The 20,110-nt window shown below is 40.9% G+C and overlaps 1 protein-coding gene across 2 annotated transcripts in view; it reads right to left on the reverse strand.

The window, feature by feature from the left end:
* Positions 1–20,110, reverse strand: part of UGGT2 (UDP-glucose glycoprotein glucosyltransferase 2) — a 301,267-nt gene that overhangs the window by 107,971 nt on the left and 173,186 nt on the right. For both annotated transcript variants that reach the window (XM_073348024.2, XM_073348019.2), the window contains exons 23-26: positions 19,616–19,743; positions 10,237–10,332; positions 7,426–7,528; positions 2,343–2,422 (exon numbers count right to left, since the gene is read on the reverse strand). In XM_073348024.2, the coding sequence (XP_073204125.2) occupies positions 2,343–2,422; positions 7,426–7,528; positions 10,237–10,332; positions 19,616–19,743 (407 nt within the window). The remainder of the gene's footprint in view (positions 1–2,342; positions 2,423–7,425; positions 7,529–10,236; positions 10,333–19,615; positions 19,744–20,110) is intronic.

Raw genomic sequence — 20,110 nt, forward strand, 5'->3', positions numbered from 1 at the left:
ACAAAGCCCAGGACAAAGGTGCAGGAGACCTGGGGACAAAGCATTCTTAATCAAGGGGATCCGGCTATCAAATGAACTTCAAGAGCGTATCTGGCAAATTCAGCATCTGACCATCTTTCTGAAACACAGCAAAACTTTCCTCTTTGAAAAAGCCTTTCCACTGTAAGAATGACATTCACTACACTGTCACCTCCACTTTATCTAAACAACCCCAACCAAGCCAAAAAATTAAATACCCCAAAACAAATCTACCTAAATGAAAAGTAAATGAATAAAATCTACAAAAACCCAAACCAACCCCAAAACGCTACCTCATAAGCAGAGGTTTTTTACACGCTACAAAGGGAGAAATACCAGAGATCCCATGAAGTCCAATAGGACCTTACTACTGTTATCAATGTTACATGGGAAGTGCTCAGATACTACAGTGATGGGCAGTAGTACAAAACTCCAAAATAGATAGATTGATAGACTATAGAGCCTGACTGCAGCATTTCCATTTTCTAGCTTGTTGCTATTTGGGATACTGTCCAAATGACACCAATATTTTCCTGTAAGGGTAAAGAGAAATTCCCTGGTGACTGAATCTAATAATCACAACCATCTACATTTTCATGAAGTTTCTGGGGACTAAAGAGAGACTGTGGGCTTGTCTAGTCAGTGAATTTGTGCACATTAAGCTCTGCTGTAAATCACTTGGATTTACTCTGCTTTGAAATGGGAGTAGATCAAAGTGCACTAGGGAACTCTGAGTATGAGATACCAGGGTCCACACAGCCTGTTAGTGCACATCATACTAGTGCAGATTTATTTTCTGTAGATCATACCATAGATTTATTTTCTATGCACTAACTCACCATCTAAACAAGACCTAAATGAGAAAATCCAATACCTGAAGTGGAAACTCTTATATGCAAAACTTAGGAATCTCCTGTGGCAGATGAAAGTATGTGACCACTTCAGCCACAGACATCAGAAAGTCTCCTGGAGACAAAGAACTAGCCTACATAAGAAAAATTTTGCCAATACAGCTATACCAGTATAGCTATACCAGCAGAGACCGCTAGTGGAGCTGCAGCTTATATTGGCATAAGAAGATTTTTTGTCAGTATGGGTAAACTGCCTTCTCAAACAACATAAGCTATATTGGCAAAAGGACTCTTGCAGGTATAGCTGCATCAACACAGGGGAGCTTGCTGGCATAGCTATGTCAGTCATGGGTGTAGATTTTTTCACACCCTTGACTAAGATAGCTATGTTGACAAATCTTTGTGGTGTACACTTGGCCACAGTCACGAGGGTTGCTGAAAGTCTTCATTCTCAGTCTCCTTTTCTTTATCCATCTGTTCAGTCTTTTGAGATCTATCAATTCTTGTAATCCTCCCATTTTTTAAGAACAATGAAGATGGAGCACACACCAAAGGATCATTGTTCTGAGGAAACTGGCTTTATTATCTCTATATACAATAGGGATAACAGGAGAGGGAAAGAAGAACAGATGCATGGGGAGCACTGAGCTCCAGGGAAGAACAGTAGCAGAAAACTTCCAATACTATCCGTCAAAGATAGTGAGGGCTCAAGAATCTTGAAAGTGAGTAGTCCTGCCTTTTAGAAAGATGGCTGGTTGACGGCACACCTTAGAGCAGTCATGCTAAAATTTTACAGATGCTTCTGACCTTTGTGTTGGTTCTACAGTTTCACGACTTTCCTTAGAACAAGAGTTACATTTCTTTCAAAATGTTTATTGAAGAAATAGTCTTGAGTTTTGCAAAAGGGAAAGGCACAAGTACTTTTTCTAAAAGTTTTCTAAGTGTTACTCTAAATGAGCACCTTCATGCAAAATTAGGTGAAACAATTTGATGGGTTTACAGAAGAGAACAAAATGGAAATACTAAAGAACAAGGAGGAATTCCATAAATGCTTTAAAGAAAGAATGAGGGTTAAATATTTAAGTCACCAATAAATTAAGCTGATATTATGCATTTTAGTTAAAAGACCCCGTGTGTAGCTCTCACAACTCTTTTTGATGTTTGAGAGATTAACTGTTGCAGAGAAAACAATGGACAAGAAACTATCAATTGGTGTTTTTAAATGTAAATATTTTTGTCATTTTTAATTTGAAAAATTATTCTCATTAATTAGTTTAATCTCACTCAATAGATCTTGTTATGTATAAACCGCTACAGTACTACTCAATTTAAATTCACAGAAACTAATTAGTCCAGCAGCAGGAATCAGCCTCACTGAAACATTACTGATTCTTGAGGAGATTATATCACTGTAGCTTCTTTTAGTCATATTATATTACATATCTCAAAGAACAGCTATAGTTTCCTACTCACCTCTTCAAAGGTACTTCTGACAACTTAGATCTAGAGTTCATAAACAGCCTCAGTTTCATGTTGACAATATCTCCAAGTACCTAATAGAAAAGATAATTTTTCCATATTAAAAATGGATTTGGCTAGTTATCAAAGTTCCTTGGCTTTGAAAACAAACGATTCTCTTGACAAATCTTTTTTCCCCTCTGTGAGGGGGTGTATTAACTCCACACTAGAACTGAAGGGGTTAAGGAGCAGTTCTGGGCCCAGATGACTCCATTCCCCTGAACCTGCAGAGCATGCTCCAGATAGAGCAAGGGGCTTTAAATGGAGCCAGACAACTCACATGGGGGCAGATGAGGGAACAGGACAGATCTGGCCTGAGATCTCCTGACCAAAGCTGCTACAGACATCTCCGCTGGGAAGGAAAGGACTACTTCAGCAACTCCCAAACTGTGGATCAGTAGATGGGGTCATGGATCCAACGGGCAAGATTTGGCTTGTGAGACAATGCTGTCTCCCTGCAAACATGTCTGGGCCTATTCCACAAATGTTGCACCTCCTGGCCTGACATTTGTGGAGCAGATCCAGACTGTGTGGAGGTGGCAGTGTGGATGCCACTTTGTCATTAGCACAAGCCAGCTGTGGAAGCATCCTCGTGAGAGACTTGAATCCAGAAAATCCTTATTTGTGGTCAGCAAGCTTATCAACAGAGAGCATTCTCTATGCTTGAGCTGGTAAGAGCTTATGCTACCCTTTTCTGAGACGGGAATATGCAATGTCTTGTAAGCTCCTTAACGCAGGGCTCATATCTTCTTTTATGCGACCATGAGTACCCTGTTGGCACTCAGTAAAGAATTGTTTTAAGTTACTGTCTCTGTGCTGCAAATTCCTGGCTGACAATGAAATTATTCAGCCTCCCACACAGGTGATGACTGAGCATCTCAGCAAGTTGAAGCAACAGTTTGCAACCTTTCCCCCCCTGATTTGGACATGTCAAAGTCTGACTGTGTGTGAAATCCCTTTCATTACAAGCCCAATGCCATGGATTTGCCAGCAGCTTAAATCAAACAGCTCATCGAAATTTCCTGCCATTGACCCTTGAGAGGAACATATGTCCAACTTCTCTCCCAGAGTTCTGGTTCACTGTCAAGAATGACTATACTGCACTCTCAACACATGCCTTGAAACTGATGGTGCCATTTGCAAGCACATATATATGTGCAGCTGGATTCAGTGCACTTGTGTCCATCAGAGCACAACATCGATCTACCATTGATGTCACATCAAAGATTAGATGTGCAAATTCTAACATGCAGCCGGACTTTGAGAAGCTGTGTTGCAACATGCAAGCCCATGTCTCAAGTTAAAGAGCGCTAAATAACATATTGAATGGGCAAATTCCTTGACTTGCTTGGTCGCTGTGTTGCCTGTGCTGTCTGGGGTCACAGGAAACAGTAAGTCTCAAAATGGGGTCATGCAGGCAAAAAGTCTGGGAACCCTGGTCTGAAGATTGTTACTCCCCCTCTTTATCCCCCCCCCCTTTTGCTATCTTAAGATGGACTTTTTGAGACTGTGGAGGGGGGTGGATGGTAGGAAGTGGCCCAGGGAGGCAGTCTTGAGGTATGCCCAGGTGCCTGACATTGGTTGTCTCTCACAGGGCCCTGAATCAGAGCCTGGTGGAGTGGGAGGGCCTGGGCTTCCCTAACCAACACCCTTCCACCCCTCGCAGGAGTAAAGAGAAGACAGAGACTCTGGAAGCCTTGTGGCAAGGGCAAGCCACCTACAGCGGCTAGGAAACAGACTGAGGCTCCTTCCGTTTTAAGGACACAGTACCCTCTATAGTTCATTGGACACTGCTACTGCTAAAGGGGGAGTTGAGCTAAACTGGGCTGAGTTGCCACCCACCAAAAGGCAGGCCATCCCAGTTTTGGAGGAGTTGCCAACAGGAGGCACCAGAGACCAAGGGGGAAATTGAGGTCAATGACTTAAGCACTAGGTGATGCCACTGCTAAGCCTGGCCTCTTGTCAAACACTCTCTAAGGCTTCAGTAACAATCAGTATATATCTTAAGAAGTCTTTCAGTTCTAAGTATCTGCATTAAAGAATGGTTATTGTCAGTTAATTTAGGTAAAATATAGACCTGCCCTAAAATTAGTTCTGATCCAGCATGGAATGTCCTCCATATTCTAAATTTTAATGTTTTTCTCCAAAATATTAACAAATTAATTTTTTTAGAAACAGCTGTTGTCTTCATCTCCTTCCAGTATATATTCAAACTTCTTTTAATCTGTACCTTCCAGGATAAAGATAATGTTTTCTCTCTTATGAAATCTATGTTGGTTCTGCAACAAAGCAAAGTAGCAAACGTTCAAGAATTATACTGATATCACCAATGATGGATCAGTGATGTGTTAAACTCTTCATCCCAGAATTTTTGAATCATTTCCACCTAGTCTTTGATTTCTATCTGTTTATAGTAATTTCTAATGCACCCATCTCCATAGTACTGGTACCCAGGTGCTATATACAAAATGAGAATACTACTTCTTGCTTACATTTCTTTTGTTCTGTGGACAACTCATGGTTTAATGTTGAATTCTCTGGTGATTATATAAAGGAAAGCAAATAAATATAACAGCAATTAAAACTGGAAGATTAACACTGTTCAGAGTCATAAGGCTGCCTTCTAGTATACTTAGGCTGCATTTGGTTCAAGGAATCTAGCTCGGCTTACTAAGTGTCATTCTTTCTCAGACTAGTTTTCGAATTATCTGGAACTCCTAACTGTGCCTTTGTAACCTAACAAAAGCCTGTTCATCTTCTTATAGTCTTAATACATGACAATTTTAAGTCTCTCCAATATAGTATCATGAGACAAGTTTGAAGTGACTACCAAATGTCACAAGGTATGATAAAAATAGAATGCTTTCACCAGAGCACACAGATCATGAATGATTTTGATTAAACTGCTCATAAATGATTGGGACACTAATCATTTACTGGGGGATGACTCCTTAATTTTTTTATTGCACTACATAACACACAGGATTTATGACATGGATAGTTACCATTATTACTATTTGTAGAACACTGAAAAAATGTTTGGTGCTTTTCAAAACAATATATAAATATAAACCCAGCTCAGAAGAGCTTATGGTCTTGATGTCAGACATATACAAGACAAGATACCCAGAGACGACCCAACTTAAAATCTTTTCCCTTTGGGGTTTTATATGTGTACGTGCTTGTTTAAACAAATACACTCTTCTGGAGGAGGTGTAACGGTTTAATGTTTGTAGGGCATAATGAAATAGGTAGAGCTGAATAGTTTTTCAACAGAAAATGCAGTTTCTGAATTTTTTTTATTTGGTTTGTTGAACTGACTCAAAATGTTTTGTTTTGACTCATTTCAACATTAAACTGCAACTCCTATCACTGCGAGTTGCCTCTTGGGAGATGAAGTTCAGGTCCCCATTCTCTCCTATGGGCTGGGCTGCCTAGGTGGGTGGCAACTTCCATGATGCAATGCAGTCTCCCCTTTGACTAAGTGGCATTGTGCATCATGGGAGTTATACAGCTGCAGGTACATCATGGGAGATGTATTCCATCCAGGGAGTCCAGTTCATAAAGGAGAACAGGAACTTCAGACCTGAACTACAACTGTCAGGAGTCAATGTACCACCACAGGAAAATGCAGATTGTGCATCAACCCAAAACAAAAATATTTTGATTCAGAATCATCATAATGTTTCATTTTGATTGGAAATGCTGAAACTTAACATTTCATCACTTCTGAACTGAATTTTTCAGAACAATTTGTTCTCTGACAAATTGATATTTCAACTTTTTGTTCCAATTTGGGACAAAAACAAATGTTGAAATATCAGAATTTCCCATAAGATCAAAATTTTGCTTAGCTTCATCCTCAGGAGTTATGAATGGGAAGCAAGCGGGAGTCTGGTGTACTGAGAACAGAAGGACATTCCATGCACAGGGAACATCATGGAAAAAGGCATGAAAATGGGAGTTGAAAAAAGAAACAAATCTGTGAGGCTTGCATCATTTTCAAGGGGAAGAAGGTAAAACAAACTGCAACAGGAATCAAGACAGCTAGGGCAAAATTGTAGAGGGCCTTGAAGTCAAAGCAAGAAATTTAAATTTCACAGGGCTAGTCTTAAAGAAATGGCATAATGTGACTCATGAGAAAGGAAGGTAATTTTAGCAGCTTTGTATCCATGGTATTGTCTCTCAAGATCAGGAGTTCTCAACCTTTTTCTTTCTAAGGCCCACCCATCCACAGCCCACCTGTGCCAGAACTATTGTTTTTCTGCATATCCAGTAGATTAAAAGCTATAATAAATTGAAAGTCATACAGTTAAAAACACACATACACACACACAATATAAGAAAGAAATGGATAATATAAGTACACAGATAAAAAACTGAATATTAAGTTCAAATACTAATATGCCTGTATTTCCCCACTGCGCAGGGCTGAAGCCCAAGCCCCGCCGCATGGGGCTCCTTATGGTGTGGGGCCCCAGGCAATTGCCCTGCTTGCTATACCCTAATGACTGCCCTGCTGAAGCCAATGGATTTCAGCATATCATGCAGGAAAATTAACACGCTCTCTGGTTAAAAAAAAAAAAAAAAAAGCCAGTGTGTCCAGATAGAGCAAGGGGAAACAGCATTAAATTTCTGTATGCTCTCTGATTTATTTTGCCAGACCACCTGAAACCTAATCAAGGCCTCCCAAAGGGCCATGGACCCCCAGTTGAGAATTGCAGCTCTAGATAATCAACAGTTACATGCAATAGAGGATTGTTCTTGGATATTCTTAATAGCACTAGCCATCCGAAGGAACATCCATTCAAGCACTGAAACGAGGTTAGATTTTATAGATATATCTTCTAATGAAGACATTCATTTTCTAAATTGTTAAATGTATATTTGACAGTTTAAGTTAAACTAGTCTCTCAGATAAATGTTAGGCTGTAATTTTTTTTTTAGATATTTCATGTAAAAATAAGAAAAAAAAACATTCTTAGTACAGGATAAAGAACACAAAAGTACAAATTAAAAGAAACTGCCATCGTCTTACAATCAATAAATGTGCCATCTTCTGTGCTTCTCTTGTTAAAGGATCAACAATAGCAATAACGTCATAGAATGGTTCATTCTGTTGAGGATCTATTTTTACTATGCTGTTAAAAAAAGATGTTAAACATAAGTGAAATGAAAAATTCTAAATTAAACTTGTGGAAATAACAACCATCAACAGGTTTTCTTAATTCTGAATTTATCATATTTTTAGCACTTTACATCATCTTTAAGAATTTTTCAATATAAGACATTGCTCCAACATTTATCAGAGGCCTGGTCTATACTAGGGGGTGGGATTGATCGAAGTTACACAACTTCTGCTACGTGAATAATGTAGCTAAAATTGATGTACTTAGATCTACTTACCACGGTGTCTTCACTGCAGTAAGTCGATGGCTGATGCTCCCCGTCAATGCCGCCTGTGCCTCTCACTCCGGCGGAGTACCAAGTTGACAGGAGAGTGCTTGGCAGTCGATTTATTGTGTCTAGACTAGACTCAATAAATCGACCCCCACTGGATCGATTGCTGCCCATCGATCCAGCGGGTAATGTAGACAAGCCCAGAGTCTCCTTGTGAAGTGTCCAGAAAAGCACATTATGAACCAAAATATTTACCTTTCTGTTCATTATAAACCTTTCATGCAAGCAATATCAGCCAGAATCTTCCTCAGGTTTCCATCACCACAGTGTAGTGGTGTGGCTGCTGACTGAGCTCTCCTTTGGAGCTGACTTTGGGACTCCTCCCACTACAGCTGGTTGACAAACTGTACCTCCTGATGCTTTTGCAAAAGTTGCAGGAGGACGGTTTGGGTCTTTTGCTACTGATCAGCTCATAGACAGACAATTTTCTCCATCCTTCCTATATCCATTTCACTCCTTGGTGGTGGTGGTGGGGTCTTTGATCCTGCTGACTACACAAGTTTGTGGCTGCCTACTGAGCACCTCCTCATAGCCAGGGGTTGCTTTACAGGCATCCTGCCCCTATTACCCGCTCAAATACTCCAGAGAGTCTATGTTGTAACTCACAGTACCCCTTTCTTGGGCTAGTTTAATGTCAAATAAAGTTTACACAAACCTCAGAAACCTTAGTCATAAAATAATCCAAACAGTCTTTAATATAATGTCCAAAATCATAAGCTCAACCTGAAGCCACCAGTCCCCAGCCCCCCTTTGTCCCTTTTTCTATCCTGAATCATCAGATTTTGCAAGTGTCGTCAAGAGTCAACAGTGACAGAAATTTGATTTAAACAATAAAAAAAAAAAAAGGAAACTGGGTAATGTTAAATATAATAAAATGGAGGAACTTGTTTGTCTCTCCTAGACAAGGATTTGTTTTGACAAACCAGATTAAAAGGCGATAATGTATTAATCACAGGCCCTTGATTAGAGGAAGCTGGAGCCATAGGAATGAATAGTAGGCCCTCACTAAAAGCATATGTTAATAAATCATGCATTGCAAATATGATTACTGGATTTCCACTATTTTTCACTAAACAACATATCAGTTAGGTGCTGCCAGGAGTGTAGCCAGTGCGAGTGATGCTACACATCCTACAATCCCATGGGAGGATACTATGCCACGTCAGGTTCTCAGTATGCTTTGATACAGGACTAAGGTACTTGCAACTGGCTGCTGGTGCTGCTTTTCTTCCTCTCACTATGCTACGAAGGGAAGGCCAGACTCAGTACACCATAGCAGTTTTTCCAATAAAACTGAACAGGAACTTGGGAGTGATGATTACAGGAGGATAAATGAGTCTTCAGGAAGGTTCTTCTGTTACTCTCTTATTCAGTCATGGTTCTAATGCTGCCCTTTCTGCCTTTAAAAACTCAACCTGTCTCTGCAACCAGCCATTGAAAGGAAGTAAAACTAAAGATGGCTACCATGATCTTACCATTAATGAGAAGCTAGGAGTCCCCCTCCTCTTGCCCCACTTCTTGTCGTTCCAATAAAGATTTACAGATGTGAACCTTAGTATTTTCCAGTTTCATTTAGCAACAGAAAGACACCAGTGGCATACTAACTTTCACTGACTCCTCATGTTTGGGGTTAATGAGACAGCAGGAGCAACAAACACAGATACTTTAAACTCACTGCTTAAGACTTCCAAACACAATGTGAATCTGCCTGCTGGCTTTTAATATATCTTGTAGCAGCCAAAGCACAACAGTGAGAACCTAACCACCCCTATTGCAAATAGAGTTGGTGGTGAGAACAGTACCATCATCCATCTGTAGGTGACATAGTCCTATGTTTTAGTGCTGTGTGCCAAAAGTGTGAGAAGAGGTGACATGGTGCTAATCCCCACTCCAGGAAATGAATAATTTATATACTAACCTTGTGAACAGTAATCAGTAATCCACAAAATTCAATAATCTCAATTTGGACTTTCCACATCAGTGCAGATTAGTGAGGCTCTCTTAGTTTACCTGCGATTTTGTTTAACTACGTTCAGGTTTTTAATTTAGTAAGTAAATATAATGTACTGATTCATCTTCCTCTCTCCCAGTACTCCCATTTCCACTCCATAAAACTCTATTTGTCACCTTTTTCAGTGTTGATTAGAAATAGATAAAATTGTCAATGTTTTGACATTACTGACCAATATACTAGTAGTGAAATTAAGATTGCCTGTGTTGCTCATTGGTTTCCTGAATTGTTTGTACAATCACAAAATCAGTTTCTTCTTTTAAAACTACAAAATGTTTACTGAAGTTCTGGAAGATTGCATACAGTACTTAAAGCATTAATAATGTTTAATATTAAGATGCCATAGCTATATATGCATTATGATGAGACTGAACTTACCTGTGTTGCTCTTTGAGAAATTCAACATTTTGTCTAATGACCGTTTTAGGCAATGAAGACAGAAGGGCATCCACTTTCATAATCAAATCACTGCCACTGGTACAATAAAACAAACAGTTAATATGTGACTTTTCTAATAAAAAGGGAATAAAATATCAATTTTCAATGTATATCTGTGTGCATAAAAGACTACGCAAAAATATGATGCTTTAAGGACACCACAGTCATAAGATTTTTAATTTTGAGTCTCTAAGCCTTTAGAATGTGACTAACCAAGAACTACTAAATCTATAGTTCTGGAGAGATGTGCCCTTCTATACATTTACAAGATGGAATATACAGTCCAGCAGTTTAAATGGTAAAATCCACTTGTACCCACAACTCTCTGTTCCTTTCTTGCTGCTGTTCACTGAAAAATTCCCTCTTACAACTCCCATGAGCAGCCACAGCTAATTAGTCCATCTTTTGACTACATCTTATTTATCCTAGAGTTTCCACGCCGTTTTAACTGAATTTTTAACTGTTTTATCTCCGCATCATTACTTTTCTTCTGTCATTTAAAAAACAAAAACTACAATTAGCTACCACTGATACTGATATGAGTGCAGTGCTTAGTCAGGATCATGAAACAGGGCTTCGACCAATGGCATATGCCTGTAAAATCTTAAATGGGGTGGAGCAGGAATTTACCCCATGTAAGAAAGGAGTGTTAGCATTAATTTGGCCCCTACAACATTGGGAATATTTGGTAGGAATGTCCCCAGTGCTTCTTAAAACATCCCACTCTCTGGTAAAGTATGTGCTGACAGGAAAGACTAACGATGGTCATGTTTCTAGCCCCCTGATAGCTAAGTGGACATTAGCATTATTAAACAAAAATGTGAGCATGGAAAAGGTACCAGTTCTATCTCCAGTTTCATATGGTCTTATGGTAGAAGGGGAACAGCATGAGTGCCCCCTGCTTGAAATCCCTCCAGAGGAATCTTTATTGTTCCGAGGTGAAACACTGTTAGGGGATAGCAGAAAAAGTGGATGTAATCTGGTTTGTGGATGGGCCTTGCTACTATAATGAAGGAAAACCATACACAAGATAGGCTGCAGTAAGGGTGTCCAATTCTAGGGAACAGTGTAAACCTCACTCAGCACAAGCAGCTGAAATTGTGGCAATAGCCATAGTACTGGAAAATACACCAATAGATAATGGGGTAGCTATCTTCACAGATTCTGAGCAGGTACTAAGAGTTGTAGTAGACTGAATGCCCCAGTGGAAGAAAAGAGGAATGAGATCAGCAGACAACAAGCCTATTGCACATGCTGGGAAATTATCTTTGGCACTTAGCACAGAGAGAACACAGCCAGTAGAAATGGGAAAGATAAAGGCTCATACGAAAGACATTAAGGAGGCTCAGTGAAATAACAGGGCAGATGAGGAAGCTCAGGCGGGAACCAAGGAGAGGACATTGTGGCAGCCACAACTCCAATTAGCGCCAATAGCAATAGTAGGCAGGGATAAAACAGAACAAATAGATCTAATATCCCTACAGAAAAGAGATCCAGAAATAAAAAGGCTTGTAGCTAAAGGGGAACATCAAGGGTGGAAACTTTGGGAGCATGATACAGGATTGGTTCTAGCCACCAAAATGGAGAAAACATGCCTATGTGGGTTGCCCCAACTGAAATAAGTTCTGAGATGATAAACCTAGGCCATAATAATGGACACCTGGGCATGGAGAAAACTCTCAGCAGAATGCAAGCATCAGGTTGATGGCCAAATATGAGACCTGATATAGAGCAGTATGTAAATAATTGCTTGCCTTGTGCTTCCAATAATGCAGGTACTAGATTGGTAAAAGGACCCTTCTGTCACCAAAGAATGCAAATTGATATTAGCTAAAACAGCAAAAGGGAATCAAATATTGCCTAGTAATAGTGGATGCATTTACAAAATGGGTTGAAGCGATACCCACAAGAAACAATACTGACCTAACTACATCGTAGTTGAGCAAACAAAATGATGGGATGTTCCCCAAGAGACTGATTCTGATCAAGGGCCATGTCATAAATATAAAGGGAAGGGTAAACCCCTTTGAAATCCCTCCTGGCCAGGGGAAAGCTCCTCTCACCTGTAAAGGGTTAAGAAGCTAAAGGTAACCTCGCTGGCACCTGACCAAAATGACCAATGAGGAGACAAGATACTTTCAAAAGCTGGGAGGAGGGAGAGAAACAAAGGGTCTGTGTCTGTCTGTATGCTGGTTTCTGCCAGGGATAGACCAGGAATGGAGCCTTAGAACTTTTAGTAAGTAATCTAGCTAGGTATGTGTTAGATTATGATTTCTTTAAATGGCTGAGAAAAGAATTATGCTGAATAGAATAACTATTTCTGTCTGTGTATCTTTTTTGTAACTTAAGGTTTTGCCTAGAGGGGTTCTCTATGTTTTTTAATCTAATTACCCTGTAAGATATCTACCATCCTGATTTTACAGGGGGGATTTCTTTATTTCTATTTACTTCTATTTTTTATTAAAAGTCTTCTTGTAAAACACTGAATGCTTTTTCATTGTTCTCAGATCCAAGGGTTTGGGTCTGGGGTTACCTATGCAAATTGGTGAGGCTTTTTATCCAACATTTCCCAGCAAAGGGGGGGTGCAAGTGTTGGGAGGATTGTTCATTGTTCTTAAGATCCAAGGGTCTGGGTCTGTAGTCACCAAGGCAAATTGGTGAGGCTTTTTACCAAACCTTGTCCAGGAAGTGGGGTGCAAGGGTTTGGGAAGTATTTTGGGGGGAAGGACGCGTCCAAACAGCTCTTCCCCAGTAACCAGTATTAGTTTGGTGGTGGTAGCGGCCAGTCCAAGGATAACGGGTGTAATATTTTGTACCTTGGGGAAGTTTTTGACCTAAGCTGGTAAAGATAAGCTTAGGAGGTGTTTCATGCAGGTCCCCACATCTGTACCCTAGAGTTCAGAGTGGGGGAGGAACCTTGACAGGCCACATTTTGTGGGGGAAACCACAAAAGGACTCTGCCAAGCATTTGATATTAAGCAAAGATTACATAGAGCAGGACACTCTCAAAGCTCAGGACAGATAGAAAGAATGAACAGAACAATAAAAACAGCGCAGAGTTCCAGAGAAGGGCAACAAAAATGATTAGGGGACTGGAACACATGACTTATGAGGAGAGGCTGAGGGAACTGGGATTGTTTAGTCTGCGGAAGAGAAGAATGAGGGGGGATTTGATAGCTGCTTTCAACTACCTGAGAGGTGGTTCCAAATAGGTTGATTCTAGACTATTCTCAGTGGTAGAAGATGACAGGACAAGGAGTAATGGTCTCTAGTTGCAGTGCGGGAGGTTTAGGTTGGATATTAGGAAAAACTTTTTCACTAGGAGGGTGGTGAAATACTGGAATGCGTTACCTAGGGAGGTGGTAGAATCTCCTTCCTTAGAAGTTTTTAAGGTCAGGCTTGACAAAGCCCTGGCTGGGATGATTTAGTTGGGGATCGGTCCTGCTTTGAGCAGGGGTTGGACTAGATGACCTCCTGAGGTCCCTTCCAACCCCGATATTCTATGACTCTATGATTGAAAGCTATACATGTGAAACAAATGGCTCTCAGCCAACAAATGGCTGATCACTTTCTGGTCATCCAAATGGGCTTCCCATTCTGCAGTGGACACATCTGTCACAAGTGTCATATTGTGGAAAGATGAGGAGAAGGGTACTTCATTGCAGACAAGTAGAAGATCCTTTACCAATCTGAAGAGCAAACTTTCTGGGGAATCATGACCACATCTATGTGGTATTTGCCAGGTAGCTGCACTGATCTCAACCAGTCTTGCATGAAGCACAGATAAAATCTGGCAAATTGTATCATGTAGATGCAGGAAGCCATGTAACCCATGAGTTTTAGGAAGATTGTGGCTGATATTCTCGGGTGGAGCTGCAGCTGGTTGATGAAATTTAGAAGGCAAGAAATCTGTCTTATGACACATAAGCTTTTGCCACTGAGGAGTCCAGCACTGCCCCTATGTACTCTGTTCTTTGAGCAGGAGCGAGAGTGAACTTGGCTTTGACGACTCTGAGGCCCAGTTCAGTGAAAAGGTTGAAGATTATTGCGATCATGTTGTTCACCTGTTGTGGTAAGTGACCTTGGATAAGCCAGTCATTAAGGTATAGACAGACATTAATTCCTTGCTTACTCTGGAATGCTGCCACCATCACTAGACACACTGTACTGTAGTGAGATTTTCCCACATAAAACCAGGGTATTTCCTGTGGACCAGGTGAATTCCAATATGAAAGTAGGCATCTTGCAAGTTGAGAGCCGCAAACCAGTCCTGAAGATTTAAAGTGGGAATTATGGATGCTAGAGCCATCATCCTGAACTTGAATCAACATATGAAGTTGAGTCGTTGAAGGTCTAGAAAGCAGTGCCAATCTCTTTTCTTCTTTGGGACCAAGAAATAATTAAAACAGAATCCCGTGCCCTGCAATTCCATGGGCACGTCTCCCACTGATCTGAGTTGCAGGAGGAAATCCACTTCCTTTCTGAGGAACATCTTGTGAGAAGCATTCTTCTGTTTTTTCCTGACACTTCTGTGGTATTTGCATTTCCCCCAGACAGAAGAGGCACTAAATATATATCATTGATAGGGATTGCTCCCTTCCAAGAGGGTCAGGTCTTGAATCCAGGGGATTTGGACTCCGCCATGTCATGACGGGGGTGTGGCGGGGGGTAGTGGCATGTGGGCTCAAAACCCCTAAAATCTTTTTTTCCAGTATGCCAAAGGGCTTAACAGGCTAAAACTAGACTAACAACTATAACTATCTAGCTGGAAAGATAAATTGTATTTTACAGAGAGACAGAGACTGCACATATTCTATCTCGTAGCCACAGCCACTAAGAAAGAACTGGAGCTATGAGGTGCCAAAGGGCAAGCTGGGCACAGGCTACTCAAAAGATTTCAATCTTGCACACATAAGGCGCAAACACTCCAGAAGTGGCATACATGTGGACAACCACTCCAAGAACTCATAGATAGACCTGAACTCGTCAAGGAGAAGAGGGAGTCTAGTATATCAGGTATCCGAGTGTCAACTTGAAATAAACAACGTTGTTGAGTGCAGCTAGTAAATCTCTTTCACTTGACATAGTATGTATGCCCGATGGAGTCCATTCCATTATGTATGAGTATGTTCTGGACCTCTGAGGAGCAGGGAAGATGGATCTGGATGGAGATTTTGCCCATCGCTTTCTAGTATTACCTCTAGCTGAAGAAGTAATTTGGTTGGAGGCCAAATAAAGAGATTCAATAGGTCTGACAACCAGAATTGTGTTTGCCAGGCTGGTGCCAACATGACCATATTGGCTGCGTTCTGTCTTAGTTTCCAGCTGGAAAAGTATTTGGAATTATTAGAATTGGAGGGTGTGCATATATTAGTCTTGAAGCCCAAGGGACAAGAAATGCCTCTGACAGAGAACCCAGGCACTGACCCTTTCTAGATGAGAATCTAAAACATTTCTTATTCTTTTTTGGTATCTATGGAGGGTCAGCCCCATCTGGTGAATATGTCCTGTATGATAGTGTCTTTCACTGTGCTCACTTGCAAACTGCCTGTTGAGTTGATCTGCAAGAACATTCTGCAAGCCTAGTAAGCAATGGGACATTGCAATAATTTTCTATCAAATGCAGTACTTCCATAGATGCACAGCTTATTGAGAAAGGGGGGTGAATCTTGCTCCCCCTTGCCTATTGATATACACTGTAACTGAGGCGTTGTCTTACATAATCTGAATGGTTAAACCTTTCAGAACTTGTAGGAATTTTGTGCAAGCCTGATGAATGGCCCTCAGCTTTAGGACATGGGTTGAGTTTCCTGATCCCACCAGAGACCTTGAGTGTCCCTGAAGCCCGAGACAAACTCTTACTGATGACTGAGGTTAGGCTCATAGCTGTTTGATCAGACATACTATGGTGTCAAATCTTTCTTGAGTCAGATAAGCCTGTGCTGTGGTGAAGTCCAGTACTGCCCCTATAAGTTGTATTGTTTGGATAGAAACTTAACACAAACTTTTCCTTGTTGCCTCTCAGTCCTAAGGAGGTGAAAGGCACAAGTACCTGATGATTGGAGTAGTTCAAATGCTAAGGAGATCTCCCCTGAAAGAGCCAGTAGCCTATGTAAAGGAAAACTTGGATTCCTTGTTTTCTCTGGTGTGCATCCACTACCGCCAGGCATTTGGTAAACGCCAAATGGATCAAATGGCAGAACCCTGTACTGGTAGTGGGAATTGCCTATCTGCAATCTCAAGTATTTCCTGTGGGCAAGATGGATAGCTGTATCAAAGCATGCATTCTGAATGTTGACAGCTGTATACTAATCCTGTGAATATAGATGGAATTACTGCAGCTAGTGTTACAGTCCTGAACTTGAACTTCCAGATGAAAGTGTTTAGATGTCTCATGTCCAGGATTGGGTGCCAGGCCGCGCTTCGAAGTATCAGAAAGTAATGGGAACAAACGTATTCCTCCCCTGATACTTAAAGCATTGCTTCCACTGGTCTGAGACTGAGAAGTGAACTCCACTTCTTGATGTGGCATGCTCTCATGAAAGGGGTCTCATGACAGCAGTCTCTATCTTTTTGGTTAATTCAGACTCTGTGATGTGAGAAGTACACCTGTTTCTGATAGGGTTGAGGCCTAAACTTGGGATCTGGTGTAAACACTTCCAAAGATTTCACTGTTGCCCTAGAACCTTTTAAGGAGTGCAGGGCCTATCTGTTTTGGCCCTTAACAATTTACATCCCTCAAAGGCAGATTTTCTACTGTCAACTGCACTTTAAGTATTCCAGATAATTGTAACCAAGAAGTTCTCCTTATGGTTATCGATGAAGCCCATGGCATGGACTTGGATGTGCGTGTTGTCTTGTCCGTTCATGGGCTGCCATCACTGCCAGGCACAGGATGAGTGTAACATTTTTCAAATCCTGCTGAAAGGCCTTATACCTTCTGTTTGAATGCTTATATAGTAACACCAGAAATGCAGGTGACTGTCAGAGTAATTTAGCTGGCTCTAGCAGGTCTTCATTTATTGGTGTCACAAGATGTCCAGGAACGCAGGTGTGCAAAATGTCCAAAAGATTATGTGATTTCTCCTGGACAACTTTCACAAGGATCTTGAGTATATCAACCACGAGACACAGCAGCCCCTGAAAGGTTTTGGAATCATCAGGCTGCATGCTAGTGGAAGAAGGAATCATAGCCTCATTAGGCAACAAAGAAGAGATGGGAGTTGGAATGTTGTGTTCCTGAGTCTGCAGATCCTCTTCTTCAGATCCTTGGTCATGTGTTGGATCACTGGTTGAGCCATCTGCAGTGCTCCCCCCTGCTTTGCTGGAGACAGATACCTCATTCTAGATTGAGCTGTTGATGCTGCCTTCCTTGCCAGTTATAAGACCAACAGTGCCCAGTAGGACCAAGGCTGCTGGTAGAAGTATGGAGCAGAGGGCCAAGAGCTCTTAGGCCAGGGGTAGTTGTGCCCTATACTCCATTTAAAAAAAAAAGGGATCAAATTACCTAGACCCAAAGGAATATGTTGGTGACACCTCCCTCTGGCTATCTGAGTCTAAAGGAAAGAAAAAGTATTCCTCCTCTAAAGGTGAAGCAGTACTAGGCTTGAGTGCACAGTAAGAGCTTAATGAGCCCTAACACATACCACAATGGGCTTGATATTGAGCCTGAGATAGTTGTTCATATTACAGGTGAAACCTTTACCACAAACAACAGAGGTGACCATAGAAACAGTTAAATCTCATGAAGCCATAGAGCCTCCCACAGTACTGAGAAAGTCAGTGTCATAGGCAGATAAATAGAAGGCATTAGTACTGGAGCGGTCAGTACCAATGACACCAGTACTGGGAGCTTTGATGCCAAAATTTCAGTATTAGGTGATGCATGAAGCTCCATATGAGCCAGGAACAGAGCAGAGTGACTGGTACTGGAGTGGACGCCCAGAGGGACCCTTCTTGGGCCTTGAGCTACCTTTTTCCAGGGAAGAACAAAAGGATTTCTGCTTTTAGAGCTAGCACCCAGAGAGGGTGACCTAGATCTATGTCCCTGAGAGGAGCTATTCTCCTTCTTTCTCTTGACTTCCAGAATTTGTCCTGGTTCAAGAGCAGGATTTTTGAGAAACTCTACTCACAGAGCTGCAAGCTGAGGAGCTGACAGGAGCACCTATTGAAGAGGATTGCTTAGGGATTTCAGTCCCACTCACTCCAGGATATGAATAGGGCTGCATTTATGCCAGTCTGTTTTGTCTTTTGTGTTCTATTTAAGAATGACTTCCAAATGGCACACGTCTCAGGAATGTGTTCCTCATTAAGGCATAATAAACATCTGGTATGCCCTTCATTACAGGGCATTACTGCCTTGCAAGGAGGACAGTTTTCAAGTCCTGCAGACTTTTGTTCCACCATAAGAGCTCAGCCTGGAACCAGGAAAGTCTCACAGGAAGAAAGAAAGAAAAAAAAAAAAAGCTTGTTTTGCTTTTCTTTATTTTTTAAAAAGGAAACATTATGAAAAACCTACAACTAAAGACTAACTATCTGAGTAACTATCTGAAGTTATTTACAACTATTTACACAAGAACAATGAGTGAGAAATTCAGGCTATGGCTACACTAGGAAGTTTACAGCAGCAGAGCTGCAGCGATGCAGCTGCACTGCTGTAAACTAATGTAACAGTTCTAAGCAGACAGGAGAGAGGTCTCCTGTCAGCTTAACTACTCCAGCCCCATGTGCAGCAGCAGCAGCTATGTCTGAGGGAGAGCTGACATAACACTGTCTACACTGGCTGCCTATACCAGTGCTTAGGTTGGTGTAATTTCATTGCTCAGGGGGGTTGCTTTTTCACTCCTGAACGACGTAAGTAATACCATGTTTCAGAGTAACAGCCGTGTTAGTCTGTATCCGCAAAAAAGAAAAGGAGTACTTGTGGCACCTTAGAGATTAAATTTGTTAGTCTCTAAGGTGCCACAAGTACTCCTTTTATAAGTAATATGCAATAACTGCTAGTTTCATCATAGCCTGAGACACTGCGTAAGTGCCTACCTGAAGTCACAGGCAATAAGAAGGAACTAAGGGACACACTCCACGCTTTATGCCTTTGGATGGGAGGCATGAGGACACTTGGAGGACAAGGGCAAGATGCTGTCCAAAAGAATCCAAACTTGGGCACATGCACACCAAGAGTGGAATACATATGGACAAACACTGAAAGAAGACCTGGTATCCTCTAGAAGAAAGTGAAATAATTAGTCACAGGTGATAAACTCAAATGAGTCTCACATGCATTCAGACAATAGATTCCCAAAACCCAAAAGTGTTTTACTGTTTAGAGCTGATCCCCATCTCTCTGACAACGCTTTTAATCTTCTCTGCTGAAGTACTGAATGTTATCTTTTCCAACAAATGAAAATCTTCAGTAAAGAACTCATTTTCATCCAAAGGACCCAGGACCTTAAGAGGAAAAAAAATGACACTATTTTACTAGAAGCTTAGGTTTTCAAAAATATTTCCTCTGTAAGCAAAAATACGCTCAATTTTTAATAAAGTAAAATTTTCAGTATTAAAAATCTCTCTCCTGTATACCACTAGATTTTACTATTTATATAGTATTCATGCTGTGAAAATTCCAGCATTTACAATTTTCTATTAATTAAATTGAACTACAGTATATTTAAACATACATTCCTTTCAGGTGATATCCCGAATAGCAAGTAGAAAAAATTCATTGGGCAAACAAGGGATGCATCTATTGTAAACAAAAACAAACAAACAAAAAAGTTACAACAGGAACATCCACAAATATGTGTACTATCACAGC

The sequence above is a fragment of the Lepidochelys kempii genome, chromosome 1, assembly GCF_965140285.1.
Source record: "Lepidochelys kempii isolate rLepKem1 chromosome 1, rLepKem1.hap1, whole genome shotgun sequence".
NCBI lineage: Eukaryota > Metazoa > Chordata > Testudines > Cheloniidae > Lepidochelys > Lepidochelys kempii.